This window comes from Procambarus clarkii, chromosome 21 (assembly GCF_040958095.1).
Source record: "Procambarus clarkii isolate CNS0578487 chromosome 21, FALCON_Pclarkii_2.0, whole genome shotgun sequence".
In the NCBI taxonomy this organism is placed as follows: Eukaryota; Metazoa; Arthropoda; class Malacostraca; order Decapoda; family Cambaridae; genus Procambarus; species Procambarus clarkii.
Window position 1 is genome coordinate 28452787 of NC_091170.1, and position 22778 is coordinate 28475564.

General features: G+C 40.5%; 1 protein-coding gene and 1 long non-coding RNA gene across 2 annotated transcripts in view; one reads left to right on the forward strand and one right to left on the reverse strand.

Annotated features, from left to right (window-relative positions):
* Positions 1 to 22289, reverse strand: part of LOC138366974 (uncharacterized) — a 66569-nt gene extending 44280 nt beyond the window's left edge. Inside the window, exons 1-6 of the mRNA XM_069328382.1 lie at positions 22179 to 22289; positions 8683 to 8780; positions 6936 to 7034; positions 3396 to 3479; positions 2966 to 3261; positions 2292 to 2587 (exon numbers count right to left, since the gene is read on the reverse strand). Of these exons, the coding sequence (XP_069184483.1) occupies positions 2292 to 2587; positions 2966 to 3261; positions 3396 to 3479; positions 6936 to 7034; positions 8683 to 8780; positions 22179 to 22289 (984 nt within the window). The remainder of the gene's footprint in view (positions 1 to 2291; positions 2588 to 2965; positions 3262 to 3395; positions 3480 to 6935; positions 7035 to 8682; positions 8781 to 22178) is intronic.
* LOC138366939 (uncharacterized) overlaps positions 1 to 22778 on the forward strand; it is a 108185-nt gene that overhangs the window by 49126 nt on the left and 36281 nt on the right. The window lies entirely within an intron of this gene.

The following is a 22778-nucleotide window of genomic DNA, read 5'->3' on the forward strand; positions in this document are numbered from 1 at the left end:
GCTTCCTCGATTATTTTTATAAGATCCCATCCTCCTGAAATGACGGTACTTATAATAACAATTTGGTCCAAAGTGCCAATAGGAAGTGATCGACCACCAATAAACTACTTTTTTGTACTATTAATTTGATACAATAAAGCTAAAATCCAAATTTAAATATTCCCTGGCCTTGTATAGCATTTATATGTCCTATATAAAACCTAAGCGTATATATCTGTGTCGTGGTTAAACTTGTCAAAATTCAAATACCCAAAAATCAACTTTCTGATGGTCCATCACTACATATTGGTACTTTCGACCAAATAGTTAAAATAAATACTTTCATTCTATGAGGACGAATTTTTCTGTATAGGTGTATATAAATTTTCCTGTAATAGGCCTATTTTTGCTTTACTTAGTAAAATTTCTCCAATACTCGCATTGTATTTTCAATTCCAATTTAATTCCAATTTCGTACTTAGAAAATCTACTCTAATACCCGTACTGCATTTACAATGCTTCTGTAATACCTGCACTGCACTTATTAATACAGAAGTATTGCTAAGTACAAAACTAAGATCTCTGTTATTTTTCTTTGATTTCATTCACTGAATATGCTACAGTTTATGTAATTAGTTAACTCATCAACTTTCTCAAGTAGCTTTCTTAGACATGCAACTATCTTTGAAGATCATTTAATATAAAAATAAGAAGAGGTTATATAGTTTCTAAGACCAAATCATGTATTGGTTTTGCAAGTATACCTTCTGTTTCTGTCTCGGGGAAACACTTTAAAACTTTCTACGTAGAATCTAGTAGATGCATAGATTATTTTATAGCCTAACAATTTATGACAAATAAATTAAACATTATTTTTACCTACCGAGGTTGCCAGTCAATCATAAAACCAAGTTTTCGTTTTTTTTTCTCACCAAGACCTAAATAATAAGATTAAAAACTTTTAATATCCTCCCATCATAGTGAATTGGAACTCGTGCTATACCATGGGTACCCTTGGTAATATGAACAGGAATTTTCTGAATTTACACGCATCTCTATATGTCTAGGTTTACTAACATGTCTATGTGTGTATATCACGAAAATAAACACGTGATTAAGAATGTGACAATGTCAGACCACGGAGGAAAAATGAAACGGGAAATTTCCTTAAGTACTTTCGTATATTAAATACATCTTCAGAAGGTGAAGCCTTCTGAAGATGTATTTAATATACGAAAGTACTTAAGGAAATTTCCCGTTTCATTTTTCCTCCGTGGTCTGACATTGTAACATGTCTATATGTCTAGGTTTACTAACATATCTAAATGTCTAGATTTATTAACATTTCTAAATGTCTAGGTTTACTAACATGTCTATATGTCTAGGTTTACTAACATGTCTATATGTCTAGGTTTACTAACATGTCTATATGTCTAGGTTTACTAACTTATAAATATGTCTAGGTTTACTAACATATCAATATGTAGAGGTTTACTAACATATAAATATGTCTAGGTTTACTAACATTACTTCGTGTCTATAATTGTTAACATCTATGTGCCCAAGTTTACTTACGTCTAAGTGCCCCGGTTTACTAACATCTATGCGCCCAGGTTTACTATTGTGTACGCTATTATTAAATTCCGTTTCTTGTTTCCTATCTATTTTGTTGGCATTGAAGAGGTTGTAAATGTCGCTTCTAGAATTGAATTTGCATTCTACCTACAATTTCGGTTTTTCAATAATAATATTACACATCACTACTTATGGATTAATTCTAGCTTCCATTCTATCGCCTTCGTTGTACCTGTTGTACTTCTCTCATATTGGCAAGTTTTACTACAGTCTCGCTGAATTTGAATACCAATATTGTGTCTAAACATCAGTTGACTTGGCTAGCTTCTGCTCTCCATTCTGATTATTTAATTACATCCTTCATGGATTATTGTGTTTATAAAACCTATAATTCTCTCTACAGTCCACCTGGTGAACTTCTAATCCTCTATCTGTGAGCATAATCTAGATGAGCAGCTACCAATACCTTTCAATGCTTCATGTTTCTACTTTGAATCTTGCCTAATTCTAATTTACTTCCTGTCGTCTCATTTATGAGTAGATTATGCATAGGTCTATATTTCTACTGAGTCCAAACCTAGTCTCTGTCTATGGCAGGTGTGTTCCCAGAAGCATATGTGTGCTGTCTATCACATCTCCTGAGGGATGGCATAATGCAGGTGTGGAATAGATAGGATCGGAGTGGATCAGGTATGGAAGGATTGTTGAACAGGTGAGAAAATGGGAAGCTGGCTCACCTGTCTCTCCATTGAGTGGTGAGTCTTGCACGGGAGGAACACAGAGGCCCCAAGCTGCGCCGTGATGTTAGTAACACTGTTATTTTTGGCTGTAGCGGAAGCTGTAGCTGTTAATCCTTGTTCTTCCTCTCCTCCTCCTCCTCCTCCTCCTGCTGCTGCCTCATCGCCCTCGTCGTCGGCAAACGCAGCAGAGACGGAGGCAGCGGTGATAAGCAAGGGCCCAGGAAAGTCATCACCTGATGAATGGGAGGGAGGGGATGTGACTCTCTGTGGTACACGACCCCCATCACCTGAGCCTAGAGGGAGAGACGATAGCATATATCACAATTATACTCAAAAAATTATAGAGAGCAACAATAATGATTATAATAATATCAATCATATATCATCCCAGCAAATCCTTTCAGCAATAACACGAATGATTTCACGAATTTAAATATATTTTCTCTGATAACATGCGGGAGTTCAGAGCTAACACTTGGCACCTAACGCAGATCTACGTTACTCTTAATATTTCTGACAGCTGAAACTGCCCAAAAAATACTTTCTGTGATGACTCGGTCCTGGAATAATTTGGAAGGATCAGGGAATACTCTAAATGGCACAGGGACGACCCCGTCTGACTACAGCGACATGGAGAAGGTTCAATTTGCTGATGCTGCTGCTGTTTTTACTGTTGGTGCTGATGTTAATGCTGCTGCTGCTGCTGTTTTTACTGTTGGTGCTGATGTTAATGCTGCTGCTGCTGTTTTTACTGTTGGTGCTGATGTTAATGCTGCTGCTGCTGCTGTCACTGCTGCTGCTGCTGCTGCTGCTCGTACGTCTACTGATCCTGCTACTGCTTTTACTGCATTTACTGATGTCATTGGTGCCGCGGCTGATGTTATTACGGTTTCTGCTGCTGCTGCTGCTGATTCTACTTCTGCTATTACTCGTGTTACTGCTATTGATGTTGCTGCAGCTGTTAATGCTGAAATTTACACTGTTGCTGTTATGTTACTGCTGCTACTGTCGCTGCAATTGTTACCGCTGCTGTTCCTACAGCTGCTGTTCTCTTACTGCTATTGTTGCCTATTGCTAACCTGTTGGTGCTGTTATAGTTACCATTGCTGCTTTTCTGTAACTTCTTGTGCCTTTTCTCCTGCTTCTGCTGTTCTGTTACTGCTGCTTCTACTACAACTACTATTACTATAAGTATTAGATAATAATAAAGTACAAAATTATATTGAAATCCAATATTTGTCTGGAAACAATTGAAGGAATAATAATAATAATGAACAAATCCACAGGCGCCTCGTTGAGGGTTCGAACCTATGCCAAGAGTGTTCCCAGACGCGCTCTAGTCCACTGAACCACAACATGGTCGTGGTTCAGTGACTAAAGAGTGCCTGGGAACTCCCAGCTTATAGATTCGAATCCTTACACGGCTCCTGTGGATTTGTTCATTGATATATGATGTTAATGAGATTTTTGTGTGTAATAAAACTAATAATAGTGTTAAATTATTATTATTGTTATTATCAATAACAACGAGACCATTGTTGTAGATATGATGTGAGAATCTAACCATCCTTGACAGCTAATTAAGTGTTTGAGTTAAATACATCAACGGTTATATTCGGCCTCATTTGATCACCATTAGCGATCTAAAGGTACCTGTAATTAGTTCCTAATGATCCATTGGAATTTCCCATTAATACTGATCAAAACACCCCTTACATATCATTTAAATGTCATTATCATTCGAAAGTATATGTATATATATATATATATATATATATATATATATATATATATATATATATATATATATATATATATATGAATGAATATATATATGAATTCAATTCTATACCATTGAAGCTAGAATACAATCCCGTAACTGGGACTGCCAAGCCATACACTGTCTTTGATCTAACAATTTTCTCAGACGTAGTTATGTGTAGAACTGATTATATCGAGAAAGTGAAACTTTGATCACACATGTGCTCTGGGTGACACGTTATTGAAACTGTTCTTTAAACTGCTGTTATCTTACTATTGACAAACTTTTATTTTTTTCGTTTAGTAGAGAAGGTATTCTATGCTAGTCACACTCCTGGCTATCTCTATTAACGTCTCTCCACCTTTCCCTCTCCCTCTCCCTCTCTCTCCCTCTTCCTCTCTCTCTCCCTCTGTCTCTCTCTCTCCTCTCCCTCCCTCTCTCTATCTTCCTCTCTCTCCCCGTATTAGAAGCCATTAGTGCGTAACATTAATGCTCTCTCATCCTGATGGCGTTCACTTGCTTCCTATCCCAATTCTCCAAAACTAAGTGTTCATCGTTTCCCTCTCATTCCCTCACATCTCCACCCTTGTTCTCTCCTTTCCCCCCTCACTGTTTTTGTCTTTAATCCCTATTCTCAAATGCATTTCAAAAAAGACCACACCCTTAATTTTTTTTGTCTCTCTCTCGCCCAGTGTTTCTCTAACTCCATCCTCTCCCACCTGCACTTCCCCCTCTCCCATCACACAATATCCTCCCATTCCTTACCTCTCAATCTCATCCTCTCCACTTACGTCATTCCACTCTACTGCCTCACCATCTCTCCTCTTCACAAAATTCTCTACTTCCTCGCCTCTCACACCCTTTCTCACCCCACTCTCTGTCTCTTTACCTCTCTTTCTTTGAACCACCCTCCGCCTATCTCCCCTCAATCTACTCTCTCTTCCCATACCTCTCCTTCCTTCCCTTGCGTTACAAAGCCTACGTAGTCATTTATCTTCCAGTACTAACCCAAACATATACACAGACATAAGTCATACAGAAAATTCCTCTTAACCCATATATTCTCCCATGTTCCTTCCTCCCACTATAATAATCCCTCCATTAAAATCCTTCTTTCCCCTTCCCCTCCTCCATTATAATCTCTTCTCCCCTCCCCTCTGTCGCAAGGAAACAATGCATCAAATTTAATGTACTCAACTTAAGAGAGGCTGTTACTGGTGGAGTGCCCCGGGGCCTAGTCCTGGGATCTCTCTTGTTTACTATGTGAATAAATTGTTTACGTACCGGAGCGAGCGGCAATAATAGTCAATTTACTGATGACACTAAATTGTGGCGGGTATTAAACATTGACGTACATTAAGACTTGCTGCGAGAAGACCTGAATTGGACTTCCGAAATCGGCTGAACATTGGCAAGTGGTGACAATTGTAGAATCGTATTAAATAAAATATAGAGATGAAAGATATCATTTAAATATTACCGAAATTGTAAAACACGACGCAAAAAAAAAATTAAAAAAAAAAATTTCTTATATATATATATATATATATATATATATATATATATATATATATATATATATATATATATATATATATATATTTATATATATATATATATATATATATATATATATATATATATATATATATATATTTATATATATATATATATGTATATATATATATATATATATATATATATATAGTATATATATATATATATATATATATATATATATATATAGAAAAACGAGACAACCCACTTCACAGACAATCAAGCTTGGAGCAATTCTGAACAAATCTACAGCAATTCAGGAAAAGTCTGAAGCAATTCATATGTGGCTAAAATAGTTTAGTAAGTGGTTTATTTATTTTATATATACAAGAGTTCTTACATTCTTGTAATGCCACTAGCACGCATAGCGTTTCGGGCAAGTTCTTAATCCTAATATTTCCCGGAATATTCCCCGCCAAATCGTTTAACAACCAGGTACCCATTTTACTCATGTGTAAACAAAGGCAACAGTTAAGGATTGACGCCCAGTAAATCCTCCCTGGCCAGGATACAAACCCAGGCAAAAGCGCTCGCGAAACGCCAGGCAAGCGTCTCACCACTACGCCACGAGGACAGCAAATGAGCTACTGAGAATGTCAATTAATGTTACAGCAGGAAACATTAAATTCCAGTTTGATATGCTGAGATTTAAAAAAAAAAAGGCCGAACAGTGGACCGAAAATGGATTCCATAACGATGGAATAAGGTGGCATAGAGTACCACTGAATCAGACTCATTAGAAAGTTTCAACCATCGATTACATCCATACCACAGACGCTGGGATTGCTTATAACAACGAAATACCTTCGCAGGAGCTAATTAATGGCTGCAAATTCTTGAATTCATTTGTTGGAATATATTATTATTGTTTATTCCTCTCATCTTCCATCATCTCTTATTCCTCATTTTCCCCTTAACAATAGATATCCGCCCCCCACACACATAATTCTTTCCCCTCTCTTTCAGCCCCATAACACTACTCTTTTTGCCCTACCTTCCCTCAAGACTCCGTCCCACAGCGAGAAATATTTTGGATAGCCGAAAAATATATATAAAATGTGATGAAATATGTAATCAATCACGCCTGCTGCTCCACGCTCCCAAAAGGTCGACATTTCTCCTACTTCCAAAAAGTACACCGCAAGCATTTCTTCACGAGTGCATGTACGCTCTGAGATGCACGTATATACATTGATACGTGAAGTCAAATACGATTGTAATCATCCACGTACATTCATAAGTGTACACACACACACACACACACACACACACACACACACACACACACACACACACACACACAACACACACACCACACATACACATGCACATTGCGTGATGTTGTTGTATTTTCCTGTTCAGTGTCAAGGGGAAGTCTAGAAGCTTTTTGAAATCCCTGCCAAGCCATGACATTAAGTCTGCTGAAAAAAGTAATATGTTTCTGTTTAATTATATCAATTACAAGCATGCCTTATAGTCAGAAGCTCAGGCTCATTCAGTCTTACACACACATACACATACACACACACACACACACACACACACACACACACACACACACACACACACACACACACACACACACGCTTACACAAATTCTTCCTCCACATGGGAACAAATATGCTAGAACACGAAAAATTAAACGTCTCAAAGAACAGACATAACACAAAGCCCGGCACCAGAGGAGCACAGAGGATAATAACGCTGTCACCATAAGGGTAACAATCAGGATCCTGGATGATAAAACTTTCAAGGCTCTTTATGCTACGTTGAGAGTTATATGCAAGTCCATTGAGTCAGTATATTTGATGACCGACAACTGAAAATTCTGGTGTTCGACCTTCCAATTAAAATTCTGCGAGCACACACACAAGTACAGATTCATATTTAAACATTAACACAAGGTAACATATACTCGGACACACAAAATACACATACATACATATGTGGAGTATGTCACCCCGACCTTGAATCTATGAAAACTTAAAACAAAACTTTAACAAATAAAGCGGTGTGCAGCGAGGTTTGTACCTGCTAGGATTGAACTGTGAAAGGGAAGTGCATAAAGGGAAACGGGAGAGAGAGGGGACATGATACAGGACATACGCGATTCTGAGAGTAAAATTATAAGGATTAGAGAACACATGTTCAGTATTTGGCAACATATGAATAAGAGGATTTGGATTGTTGAAAATTTGAGTGCAAAGGCGTCAGAGATGTCAACACTATTTTTATCATAAATGTTAGTTGGAGCAATGTGACAGTGAGACGCTTCGTTAGACAAACGACTGCCAGTATTGCGGTGCCCAGGAGCTAAGGCTTAATCTCGCATTTAAAGGAGACTTTAAGTAGGTATATATATATATATGTGTACCTTCCAAGCTATGCTGCTCCCTAACCAACAACACTCTTCTACCTACCACCACACCCTTACAACACCCTCCCACCTACCACCACACCCTTACAACACCCTCCCACCTACTACCACACCCTTACAACACCCTCCCACCTACCACCACACCCTTACAACACCCTCCCACCTACCACCACACCCTTACAACACCCTCCCACCTACCACCACACCCTTACAACCCTCCTCTCCCTACACACACACCTCCATAAAAACAAAAACGGGCTAACTTTCTCACCTCACTCCCACTAAGGCAACGCCAAGCCTAAAATTAATCCCAAGGGCCGGAGCTCCGGGGAAGCGCACCTTAGTAAACTTTCGGAACGATGGAAGAAAGTGAGAAACAGAGAGAGAGAGAGAGAGAGAGAGAGAGAGAGAGAGAGAGAGAGAGAGAGAGAGAGAGGAGAGAGAGAGAGAGAGAGATAAAGAGATAGCGATAGTAATTTAGAGACAGATACATAGACAGAACAAAATATTGAGGGGGAATCAGGTGAAAGGCTGAGTAGTTGGAAGAGAAAATGAAGTAATAACACAAAGGAAGTAGAAAGAACATAATTGGAAATATAACAAGATTAAACAAAATTGAATTGAGAACATATATAAAAAAAATATGATAATAATTGTTAAATAAAATATACGGATAAATGGAAGGCCCACACCTGCTGCAGGTAAAGGCAGTAGTGGCCCACACGTGCTGCAGGTGTAGGCAGCAGGGAGCCCACACCTGCTGCAGGTGTAGGCAGTAGGGGGCCCACACCTACAATAAGCGAAGGCATAGAGAATAAACATTTCCAGTTGCAAACAACTGTGGATGGTGTGCAATAATGCAATATTTAATAATTATATTAAAAAAATAATTTATCACAAATCCAAACTATAGAAAATACAAAATGAAAAAAAATCTATTACATATCGAACAATAATACAGAATTTAATTTAGAACAAGAAGAAATAGAATTCAATTTTCAAACAAAAATAAGGTAAATTTAACAACATTTAGAGATATATACATTACGGTTGAGAGGCGGGGACCAAAGAGCCAGAGCTCAACCACCGCAAGCACAATTAGGTAAGTACAATTAGGTGAGTACACACACACTCATACCGAGAGGACATACTCATCGGTAGGTGTATCCCACATCTCTGTGTACATACACCAAAAATGGCAGTATAAAGTATACTTAGGAAAGGAAAATATACCTAGAATGGAAGGTAAAATATACCAGTGAGTCAGTATGAGGTAAATACCTCGGCCTTAATAACCCTTCAGATGTTGATGGGATTTAAGCCCAACACCCCAACCAAACGTACAAAGTCCAGAGGAATGAGTAATGGAGGAGAAGAGCGAAGTATTTAGAAAAAGTTGAATAGAAAAGATGTAGGAGTAATAGGTGAAGAAAAAAAAATACCGCCTGTGATGGAGAGTTGGGTCGACTAAGCACTAACCAAGAGTTGTTAAAAGAAAAGGCATCATTACTGGAACCAAGCACGTACGCTTTTGGGTAGGTTAAGAGGAGGAACAGAGAGCGAGAGAGGTGCTGAAGGAGCTTGGGGATAGAGGGTAAGGATTGAGAGAAATGATGGAATACAGGAGGAATGGAAGGTAGTAGAAGGGAATAGAGGAATGGAAAGAGATAAAAGAGAAGTTAGACGAAAATTATAGATAGAGGAATGGAGAGAGAGGGGTAAAAGTGATGAAAAAAAACAGGGATTGAAACGAATGGAGGGATGGAAAAAGGAAATTAAAACCCAACAATATTATCAACATCACCACCACCACCACCATCGCTACTACCACCATTACCACCCCCACCACTACACCCACACCATCACCACCCCCACCACTGACACTACCACCCACACCACCGCCACTACCACCACCACCATCGCCACTACCACCACAATCATCGCTACTACCACCACTACCACCACCACCGCCACTACCACCCACACCACCGCCACTACCACCACCACCACCGCCACCACTAACCCCCCTTCCTCCTCCCCCCCCCCCACCCCACCCGATACCACATGACCCAATAATTTTCTCCAGGGTATTGTATTAAGGAGAGCCCGAGTCATCATAGGCTGAGAACTGGCCTTAGTAAAGTGGGAGGGAGAGTGAGAGGGAGAATGGGAGGGAAGGCTAGAATAAAAAGATGAAGGAAAGGAATGAATCTTGATAGAAAAGAAGTGAACGTAAAGAGATAATGGAGATAAAGAATAATTACAAATATTTAAAGTTGTATTTCCGGGACATTTATTTATAAATTGATAAACCTTTCACAGGTCCCGTATAGTATACAGTATACAGTATACAGTAAAGCAAGTATTTTGTTGTCATGTGTAGATGCATGTGTAATCTCAGCTGTAATGGTGGTTTGTCAACTTTGTGCAAATATTTCGTTGTCTACGTATAAACGTTTGAATGTAATTTTTGCGTATATGCAATAAAATTTGCAGTATTTAATGAAGCGTTGTGGGTTCAGAGGGAAGATATCGCTCTCCTAGGAAGATTATTATTATTATTATTATTATTTTTTGGGGGGGAGGGTATTTTCAATCATTTTGATTAGCTGTGTAAAGTAGTTTCTGTCTCAGGTGGGTTGATCATTAATGGTTCTCTCATAAATAACCAACGCATATGGCTCTTGGTCACACGTGCTAACAGTTTTTGATTCATGTAAACACACACACTCTAAGTCGCACGCACGCACGGACAAACACACACACACACACACACACACACACACACACACACACACACACACACACACGCACACAACACACACACACACACACACACACACACACACACAACCACACACACACACACACACACACACACAAGGGGAATTGTGTGTGTGGGGGGGTGGGGGAATTGACAGGATGGACACAATGGGAATTGACAGGGTGGACAAAGACAAACTCTTCAGCACGAGTGGAACACGAACAAGGGGACCACAGGTGGAAAACTTAGTACCCAGATGAGCCACAGAGACGTTAAAAAGATTTTTTTATTATCGAGAGAATATCTCGATAATAAAAATATCAAGATAATAAATATCGAGAGAATATCTCGATATTTCTATCCCTCTCCTTCTCAATCTCTTTATTTCTCAATAAATATATTATTTTCACTTCGTTCTGCTTTTCCTTTCTGTTCTTCCTTCCTTCATCCCATGTCTCCTCCCTTTCCACGGCATCTTACCGCCTCGCAAGATGGTTGCACTGGGCTTGAGGTTTCAACACAGAGGCAGCACAAGCCACCGCCGCAGCTAATCTAAACTAATGCCTGAATCCTGTCAGCGGAACGCTGCACCAAGACGTTGAACGGAAGGGCCATTTTCGCTAGGTCGGAAGAGTTTACCTTTTTCCTTCTCACCAGCGTATATAGTCTTCGAGGGAGCGGGTGTGTGTCTGTGTGTGTGTGAGTTTACCTTGAACTTACCTACCTGTCCTTGCCTCGTTTAGCTTGCCTGGTTGTGTTAGCGGAGTGCAAAATTTGGCATCAATGCCTGTATTAAAAGCTAATCTATCCCGATCATTGATTGTTTTCGTGGTTCCTGTACTCATTCGTATCCTTGGTTTACCTGTGTTTCCTATTTCCCACTTCTCCTTCCCCTCCTTCTCCTCTCAGCTTTGTTGCCTCTCAATTTTCTCAGTTCCCTTCAATATCTTCTACGTTGAGATCATATTACCTCCGATTTTGTTTATATTATACAATTAGGTTTCTTCGCCTTAGGTCTATCTTCGGTAATCTTTGACTGTGTTTCAATTTGGAAGTGTGTGTGTGTATCACCCTAGATGTTCTCACCCTAGTTGTGCTTCTTGGAGTTGAGCTTTGACTCTTTGGTCCCGCCTCTCAACTGTCACTCTACTGGTGTACAGATTCCCAAGTTTCTCAGCTCCATCAAATCTATATATGAAACTATGTAATGGAGTCAGCCTCCACCACATCACTACCTAGTGCATTCCATTTACTAACTACTCTGATACTTAAAAAATTTCTTTCTACTGTCTCTGTGGCTCATTTAGTTACTCAGCTTCCAACTGTGTATCCCTTGTGCGAGTACCATCCGTGTTAATAATCCATCCTTATCTACTCTGTCAATTCTCCTGAGAATTTTGTATGTGGTGATCATATCTCCCCGAGTTCTTCTGTTTTCCAGCGACGTGAGGTGCAGTTCCCTCAGCCTTGCCTCGTAACTCATGCCTTTTAGTCTGGGACTATCCTAGTGGCATACTTTAAAACTTTTTCTAGCCTCGACTTGTGCTTGACAAGGTACGGGCTCCATGCTGGGGCCGCCTGCTCCAGGATTGGCCTTACAGTACTGGTATACAAGGTTCTAAAAGATTCATTACAACATGTTTTTCTGAAGGCAGTGCTGATGTTATCCACCTCGCATACGCCGCCGATGTTATTCCTTTGATGTGGGCTTTAAGAGGCTTTAGGTTTGGCGTGATATCAACTCCTAGATCTTTTCTCTCTATCCGTTTCGTGAAGGACTTCATCTCCCATTCGATATCCAGTGTCTGGCCTCCTAGTTCCACCCGCTAGTTTCATTACCTTATATTTCCTCGGGTTGAACTTTACTAGCCATTTGTTTGACCATTCCTTCAGTTTGTTTAGGTCATCTTGTAGCCTCATACTATCTTCCTCTGCCTTTATCTCCTCATATTTTTTGCATCATCAGCAAACAATGAGAGGAGCGAGTCTATTCCCTCTGGGAGATCATTTATGTGCGTGTACTCACCTATTTGTGCTTGCGGAGGATGAGTTCTGGCTCTTTGGTCAGGTGTGTGAGTGTGTGAGTGTGTGTGTGTATGTGTGTGTGTGTGTGTGTGTGTGTGTGTGTGTGTGTGTGTGTGTGTGTGTGTGTGTGTGGTGTGTTTTGTGTGTGTGTGTGTGTGTGTATTCACCTAGTTGTTGAGCTTGCGGGATGAGCTCTGGCACTTTCGGCCCGCCTCATAACTGTCAATCATTTTTCACACACACACACAACACACACACACACACACACACACACACACACACACACACACACACCACACACACACACACACACACACACAGAAAGCAGCCCATAACAGCTGTCTAACTCCCAGGTACCTATTTACTGTTAGATGAACACAGCATCAGGATGAAACAAACTCCGCCCATTTGTTTCCGCCACCGCAGGGGATCGATCCCGGTCTCTACCCTTATGAGTCTTTGGCGCTGTTCACTCAGCCACCAGGCTCCCTATGTGGTATGCCAGTGTGGTCTGTGTAAACATTCAAGTTTTAGTTACCTTTTCGGTTTGAGTTTCATTGTTTCTCTTCGAAGTCTTTTCCCATCTTTTCCTCTAAACCAATTAGCATCACCTGTCCCACACACACCTCTATACCACTCTCTTTTCCCCTCCTTATCTCACTGTTTTCTCTCTCCATCTCCCTTTCTGCCTTCACTACTCCCCTACCCATAGCCTCTCACTCTCTCCTTAAAACCTCCTCTACGGGCGTGTTTTGCTGTTCTGCCTGGTTCTTCACGGTCAGCTCCCCGGGTTAATTGCTCGTCGTGGTGAGCTGTGGAGGGAGGAGAAGGTCCAATTTATTTAGAGTGCTTTGGTAGGTTTTTTCTGAGTTGCCTCTTGTCGTTTGAACCAGCGTTAGCCTCTCCTGCGTGGGTGTGGTGTGGGTGAGTGTGTGTGTGTGGGTGTGGGGTGTGGTGTGGGTGAGGTGTGTGTGTGTGTGGTTGTGTGTGTGTGTGTGTGTGTGTGTGTGGTGTGTGTGTGTGTGTGTGTGTGTGTGTAGGGTGTGTGTGTGTGGGGGGGGGTTGTCGTGTGTGTGTGTGTGGTGTGTGTGTGTGTGTGTGTGTGTGTGTGTGTGTGTGTGTGTGTGTGTGTGTGTGTGTGTGTGTGTGTCGGTGTGTTGTCGGTGTGTGTGTGTGTGTGTGTGTGTGTGTGTGTGTGTGTGTGTGTGTGTGTGTGTGTGTGTGTGGGGTTGTCGGTGTGTGTGTGTGTGTGTGTGTGTGTGTGTGTGTGTGTGTGTGTGTGTGTGTGTGTGGGTGTTTGTGTATTCACCTAGTTGTACTTACATAGTTGTGAGTGCAGTGTCCGTATCATGTCCATCCCATTCTTCTTTCCTCTAATAAAGCGAGGTACGTCCAGTTTCCCACAGCCTTTCTTTATAGCTCTGTTCCTTTAACTCAGGAACCAACATTGATGATTGTTTTTTTAAACCATTTGCAGTTTTTTCCTATTAGAAGATCCATACCGGGCAGCATATTTAAGAAATAGATCGCAGAAAGAATTCATTCAAGGCTTCGGAAGGGTTCTTTACCTGAGTTTCTGAAGGATAGCAAAAGGTTCGCAAGTATGGTTTAGGTCGGAGTCGTTATTCTGATATGAACATCAGGTGTTTCATCTCGAGTTCTAGTACTCCTAAATCTTTTTCTTTTTGACATGTGAAAGTTGCCTTCATTTTATCCTGTGCTGTATTTGGGGGTCTTCTGCCATCCCTATCTTCATAACTCTGCATTTTCTCATTGTTTAATTCTAGTATGCATTCCTCAGACCATTTCTGGAGTGTGTAGCCGATTTCTGATTCGCTCTATTTGCTTTACGTTATTAGCAAACATTAATAGGAAGGAGCTTACTCCATTCGTTAAACCGTTTTCAAATATTAGTAACAGGATGTGTGTGTGTGTGTGTTGTGTGTGTGTGTGTGTGTGTGTGTGTGTGTGTGTGTGTGTGTGTGTGTGTGTGTGTGTGTGTTGAGTACATGTTATGTGTGTGTTTGTGTGTGTAATCGATTACAAGAAAACTAGAGTGAGTTACTTTATTGTTAGATCAAAGTTTGAAGGGTTTGTTGGTAGTGTATGTTCATGTATCTTCCATGGTTTTGTGTTTGTATAAAACGTATATCTATCTTAAAATAGGTGATTAATGAGTCTTTCTAAAGAATATATAACACGTAAAGGGGGGGGAAGGTTTGGTTGATCGTGTTTAGCTACTTGTTTGTGAATGGTTCGTGTGTGGTTGCTTGCTGTTAGAAGTGCAACCGTGATAACAGGAGAAGTATGTATATGATAGCTTCCGATAGCTCTGTTTTATTACTGACAGACCCGAAACGTTCAACTTTCATCTTAATCAACACATCACAATAACATGAAAGAACCAAAATGGGAAAAATAGAGAATTTAAAAAATATATATTTTTCCCATCCATTCAAACGCAAAGGAAAGTAAGCAACTGTGGACAATTAGCAATAAATTAGGTGAAGCGAGGAAGAGATAAAAACACAATTGGGGTAATAATGCCGTGTAAATTACACAATGGCGTGAGGGAAGCAAGATAAAACCGAATAATTTCCTACTTGAATAATTCAAGTAGGGAAATTGAAATATTTCCAACAGAAAAAGGAATTTATATATATATATATATATATATATATATATATATATATGATGGCTGGGGCATTGTAAACTTAACATTCTCCCATAGTTTTCAGGCTGGAAGGATGTAGTAAAGTTCGACCTCGTTGTTGATGTGTTGATAGTCGGATGAAAGTGATGGATCTGTAGTTGTATCAGTTTTTCGTTTGACTTCTCAAGATATCAGTGAGGATGGTCTAGCTGTGTGTGTGGAGAAACTGTGTGTTCTTTCAAATACCATATATGTCAGCGTTCGTTCATCTACACCCACACTATTCTGTTATGTCCGGGAACATAAAGTTATTTTTCGTTATAGGTCAGTGCATGCAGAATATATTTATATAGCATGCTGCTTTCCAGGAATGTTTTATATTCATTCTATTGTATATTGGTTCATGAGTATATTGGGTTCATATTGACTGGATATTGAATATAATTTAACTTCCAAGTCTTGAGTAATGGTCCCCAAAAATTCTTCAACAGTATAGCAGTCAATCTTTATATAGCAAACTAAATTAAATAAAACCAATTTAATAATGCACTGGACAGCAACTCAGTTAACTATTCCTTGTTCAAGTCCGTTGGGACCTATTCGACCATTCCCCTCTTTCTCCTCCACGACCTCTTGTTCATCTATCTTAACCTCCCCTCCTCCCTCTCTCCCCTTCACCAACTCTCACACTCCCGTCCTCATCCTCCAATCACCTTGTTTGTTTTGATTTGACCCCATTCCTCCACCCTCCCACTTCTCTTCGACTCCTCCACGCCCTCTTGTGCTCCAAATCTGATCCCCTCCCACCAACTCTACACTCCCCTCTGATCCTCTAATCTCCTCCCACACTCCCCTGTGATCCCCTTTTACGACTCCCAACATTTACTTCTCTCCCCGTACTCCGACTTCCTTACTCTCTGTTGCCTCTCTTCTCAATCAGTCTCTCTTCAAGTCTTCGCTAAACAACAACACTCCCCTCTTTTAAGTGCTGCACTCCCCTCTCCTCCTACTCCAAACAAAATATTCATGAACAACCGGGTTGTGGTTCACATGTTAGGCTACAAGCAGCCTTCGTCTAACAGCCTGGTTGACCAGGCACACAAACAGGCCTGGATAGAAACAGGATCGCGGGGACGTTGATCTCTTAACCAACTAAATATCCCTAAAATGTAATCGAAAGAAAAAAGGTAACCTGGTCTGTCATATCATTCGATCAGTCCATAGCACTAGACCCGTCATACCACCCGAACTGTCATACATCCATCATATCATGTCACCGGAGCTGTCATATGTCATCACTCAACACAGAGCGTGAGCTGACAAAAAAGTTATATTGAATTTTCAGTTCTAGGTCGCTTCGACATTGTTCGACCAGCTGCTAATTGTTATGTGATGTAGCATGAAGCATGACCAGGGGTAGTTTTAGCACGATATGTAAGCAATTAGCAGTGAGAGCTAGGTGTTGGTGGGTAGGTGGTTGAGGTGGTGTTGGTGGTGTTGGTAGTGGGAGGTGGTGTTTGGTGGGTAGGTGGTTGAGGTAGTGTTGGTGGTGTTGGTAGTGGAGGGTGGTGCTGGTGGCGTTTGTGCGAAGGTGGGTGTTGGTGGTGGAAGTGGGTAGGTGGTGTTGGTGGGTAAGTGATGAAGGTGGGTGTTGGTCGGATGGTGGTAGAGTTCGGTATTGGTAATTAGGTAGGTAGAAGTGGATGTTGGTTGGAAGGTGGGTGTGGGAGAAGGCTATTAGGAGAGAGAGAGAGAGAGAGAGAGAGAGAGAGAGAGAGAGAGAGAGAGAGAGAGAGAGAGAGAGAGAAATAAAGTTAAGCAGACCTACAAGCGGCTTTTAAGAATTAGAAATTATGTTCGTAAAATTTCATGCAATCGTTGCAATAATGACTGGACTAAAGAGGCGTACAGCACTCAAACTAAAAAAAAAAAAAAATTGCCACACAGTGAGTAACATTTTGCTCGCTATTTGAAACATGATATATATTCGAAAACAATAATCTACCATTATAGCGGCATAATTCATATCGCAATATTAGGATGAACAAAAATATTAGGATTTTTTATTGAAACTATCATAAACTAATTATAATATGAAGTTTTAAAATTAGCAAACCCTCGGCATTCTACATCATCAAACTTTGAGACTGTCCTGGATCAAAATCACCTTAAACACACAGCTCAGTCAACGTAGATCTGACTTCAGTAGGAACTCAAAATGCCTGTCTGTAAGCACCTGTCTCTAAGCACCTGTCTGTAAGCACCTGTCTCTAAGCACCTTCTGTAAGCAACCTGTCTCTAAGCACCTGTCTCTAAGCACCTGTCTCTAAGCACCTGTCTCTAAGCACCTGTCTCTAAGCACCTGTCTCTAAGCACCTGTCTGTAAGCACCTGTCCTGTAAGCACCTGTCTCTAAGCACCTGTCTGTAAGCACCTGTCTCTAAGCACCTGTCTCTAAGCACCTGTCTCTAAGCACCTGTCTGTAAGCACCTGTCTGTAAGCACCTGTCCTCTAAGCACCTGTCTCTAAGCACCTGTCTCTAAGCACCTGTCTCTAAGCACCTGTCTGTAAGCACCTGTCTGTAAGCACCTGTCTTCTAAGCACCTGTCTTAAGCACCTGTCTCTAAGCACCTGTCCTCTAAGCACCTGTCTGTAAGCACCTGTCTCTAAGCACCTGTCTGTAAGCCATCTCCTTGGTGTTGGTAGTTTCAGAATAATTCCAAATATCCAGCAGGAGGTCTCACTGCTGACTAGTTGTTTTATTCTACACTGCATACCTGTTATGCTATTATGTACTTCACTCATTCTTAAGTGGCATTTCCTAACAATTAAGTTGATTTTTTTTAAGTTATGAGTAGCTATTGAGAAGTGAAGGAGATAGCGTTACTGTGATGAATAACGAGTGAACCGTCGAAACAAGCATTTAAAATGAACAGAGTTTTTTTTATATTAAAAATTGTATAGAGATTATACAAAACATGTATACAAATTTATTAACATAATATTCTATGTATAGAACTAGATTGAATTATTTATTATGGTCTTTGTCGAAAACTAGGGGCATTCACTTCCTAATGTTAACATTCTGACAGAAAACTGACAGGAAAATGAATTGTCCTTTCAATTCAGTGTTTGCTGATGATGCAGAACTAATGATAAGTGGTCGAAAAAATTACCACAAGTCTTTAACCCAGAGAAATGTAAATTTTATGAGGGTGGGTAGAAGAGTGTAGGGCGCAAATTAAAGCGCAGACATAATTACTACGGGCTCACCATAGGCCCGTGCTACTTGCGACGTTTTGTTCCGATTTGCTGAACCAACAACAACAACCGGAGGAGAGAGAAACAGTGGTGGGAAGGAAGGAGTGAACATAATAACGGCATTTGAGCTTCAAGGAGAATTGAGAACAATAAACAAAGCAACAGTGTTCAAATGAGTTTCCATAAGATGGGAGTGGGCACTTAAGTGGAAACTAGAGACACAGAGCAGTAGCACAGAGGTCGGGGTGATTCCCATCATTATCAGAGTAACTTTTTTTTGTGTGTGAAGTTTGCTACACACTTACAAAACTTCCCTCGGCTGCACACCTGCACAGCCTCCCTCGGTATCCTTCCATACCAACAAGAGCTGGAGAAAAACTTACCCCTGAGTAATGGAGCGGTGCTGGAGGCAGCGTTCATGTTTGAGCTATAATAACAATGCCAACGGCTGCAGTCATCCTTTGACTAATGAAACAGTACTGGGGGAAAGGAGTTACTCTTCGGTAATGGAACAATAATATGAAGAGAGGTAATAGATAAATATTGGGAGAAAAAGGTACCGGTGAGTAATGGAACCAGTGCTGAAAATATTTTTATTATTTTTTTTTGTGCCTATTATGAAATGAATAAAATTTGCAAATTTAAAGTTACGCGCTTTACAAACGTAGAGGCTAATCAGAAAAAAAATATAATTATCAAAAAGGTAAGCGATCTAATGTTATTAAAACTTTATTTTAATTGTCCATATATAAAAATATAAAATCAAGTAAATATATTGACGAGAAACCGTCATTCAGTAATTCACCTCTCTAACGTCAGAGTACACAATTATCCAAGATTTATTACGCAAGTTGGGGCGGTGAGGGAATACAAATATAAAACTGTAACATTCTTTATGATATTGATACTGTGTGGGAGATCTGACAGGATAAAACACGAGCTTGTCAGAGTGGGATTTAGAGCAGCGAGGGGGGAATGTTGAAATATTGATGGATTGAGCTTAGGAAGGCGAATTGATGTTGAAGATGCTCAGAAAAATGTCTGAATGCAGGGAAAGATGAAGAAGCAACGATGTAAGGAGAAAGGTGAATGGAGCCCAGTTACTAGAAGAGGAAAAAGAAGAGAGGAGATAGAGATGTAAAAGGGGGTGTTAAAGGAGAGCGAAGGTGGAAGGGAATGAGCTGTAGATGGGAGAAGTGTTAGGCTGCCTAGACGTATGGAGGGATTGCGTGTTGACAAGAGAACGTCAAGGGGGAGATGAAGGATGAATGTGAGAGATGAGCCAGGGGGGTAAAAGAGATGAGTGTGCGTGTGGAACACGTCAAGTGCAAGCTAGACGGCTGTCTATGTATTTTTTGTCTCTCAAACAGTGGCAGAAGAGAACACCTTCTGTGCCTTAAAGCGGTGTATAGGATGGGGCGATGCAGCAGCACGTAAACAAGAAAGACAATCAACAAAAGAATGGATGAAATAGGAAGTGACTAACTCGACTGAACAGAATTTTACTATTGTAGGACATAATATAATGCTCTCTATACTCTATACAGAGAGAATTATTCTACACATTTTTATAAATGCTTTATATAATCTCTATACATTTGTATACATGCTTTTTATAATCTCTATACATTTTTTAATATATAAAACTCGTTGATTTTAACATGCTCAGAACACACTAACAAGACACTGGCTGCTCAACACAAGATGACGAAACTCACAGCCAATGTCATTCCCACCATCTCAACAACAAATGACAAGGAGACAGCTGTTCTTCCATACAATATTTGTGAGCAATTTTGAAACCTATAAAGGGAATTCAAACACAATTCCATTGAGCTGTTAGAGCCTTCATCTGCACGAACATATTCCAAAAGAAATCGTTTGTGTTGGTCTTCTCTGTGGAACGTTTTCCTTAACCCTACTGAAACTGCTTCTCTGAATAGGATTAACAGGACCAGATTAAGAAATACTTGACCTACTGCAAATGGTCAAGTTTCACATTTAACACAGCAACTTCTACTTTAGCTTTCCAGGTGGGTATCTACATGCTCAGCTATTCCTTCCATAGTTTTCCAGTGGGTATGTACATAACTGAACCCAACAAGGATATGTTGCAGGTTTCATGTAGAAAAGGGGCAGCCATTGTACTCATCTGCCCCGTCAAGGAACCTGTAGATATGAGATAAGAATATATCACCATTCTCACCCTGTCTCATACGAGGCTTCGTTTCCTTAGAACGAGAGAGAAAGAGAGAGAGAGAGAGAGAGAGAGAGAGAGAGAGAGAGAGAGAGAGAGAGAGAGAGAGGAGAGAGAGAGAAAGTGAGTTAACAGAGAATAAATCAAAACAAATACCGGTATAGAGATGTCCGTGGACAAGGCAATTAGAACAAGGGGGTAGTATGGACTCCCAGCTTCACGTTAATAGGCACCAGAGGACGTTGCAGAGAGGAAGGGGAGGAGGTGATGGGATAGTTGAGGCCAGAAGGTCATGGAAGGGGAATATGGTTGAAGCCAAGGGGAACCACATCCCTCAAGGAGGCCCCATAAGGCTCTCTAACAGACACTGTGATGGATACAATGTGTCTCAGCCAGACACAGGATATTGGTCGCGCTCTGAGGCCCATTAACTGGCGGTGGAGGCTGAAGGGTCAGGGTTGGTGAGCTCTTGGGGTGATAGGGCTGGTGTGGTGGTGCTGGTGTGGGTTGTACTGGTGTGGTGGTGCTGGTGTGTGGTGTGGTGGTGCGGTTAATGCATAATGCAGCTTAATACATTCCATTTGTTAACTACTCTGACACTGAAAAAAATCTTTCTAATGTTTCTGTGGCTCATTTGGGTACTCAGCTTCCACCTATGTCGCCTTGTTCGTGTCTCACCCTTGCTAAATTGTTTGTCTTTGTCCACCTTGTCAATTCCCTTGATAATTTTGAAGGTGATTATCATGTCTCCTCTTACTCTTCTGTCTTCCAGGGACGTGAGGTTTAGCTCCCTTAGCCTTTCCTCGTAACTCATACCACTCAGTTCTGGGACTAGTGTGGTGGCATACCTCTGAATCTTTTCTAACTTTGTCTTGTGTTTAACTTGGTATGTCTGTGTGAGGTACCTGGTGCTTCGCAATCACATTATTAACTTTCGTGTTGTTGTGGATATCCTCATACTGCACCAAGAATTTGTTAGTGTAGTTAACTGATCGCATACTAGCCATCCTGCGAAATAGGGATGTTTTAGCATCATTCCTACCTTATTCGCACACACACATATATATGCTTGATATCTACATAATTCATCCAGACTACTGACCACATGGCACTGTATGACTAACCATCTTATGTGATGGAGAATGGTTTAGCATCAGTAGCTAGCTCATGAATAAAAATATATTTAAGTATATTATTAACAAAATATGTTATAGAGTGGTGGTGTGGTGGTTTTGGTTTGGTAAAAGCCGGAATATTGTAGTGGTGGTGATTGTGGTGGCGTTACATACCTGGTGTTGAACTTGTGACCTTAAAGTTCTGATGGAGGTGGCTTCCACAGCTTCTAGTTTCATTGCCTTCTTCTTGTTGACCGCTCGTGCATTGTACGTTCCAATGTGCATCGTACGTTTAAATTAATTAATTTACGTGTTCAGCTTGCACGTACGTCATCCCCTTTTTTTACCTCACTTTAAAAATGGTTGTCCTGCTACCGTACCTTAATCCCTTAAATTCAGACACTAATCTTGCTGTAAACCACTGCTCTTTCTCAAATTTAGTTTCGCACCTTGAAAACTGTGGATTTAATGCCAGCGTTGTGTATTCTAGTATTGACTTTGAGTAGGCTGAATAAATTGTTTTAATGGCTCCTTATTTAGGTTTTAAAAGCCATTCTAATGTTTGCCAGCTTAATTTATGCTACTAATGCGATCCTGTTTATATGTCCTCTGTTTAAGCGTTGAAATTATATCCACTTTTATATCTTCCTCTTTTTTTCCAGTTTTTGAAGTGTGTTGGTGAAGACTTGGTGGTCAGGGCCAGAGGGTTGTGGTGATAGTGGTAATGGTGATGGTAGTTGTAATGGTGTAGTGCAATGGTGGTGATAGTGGTGG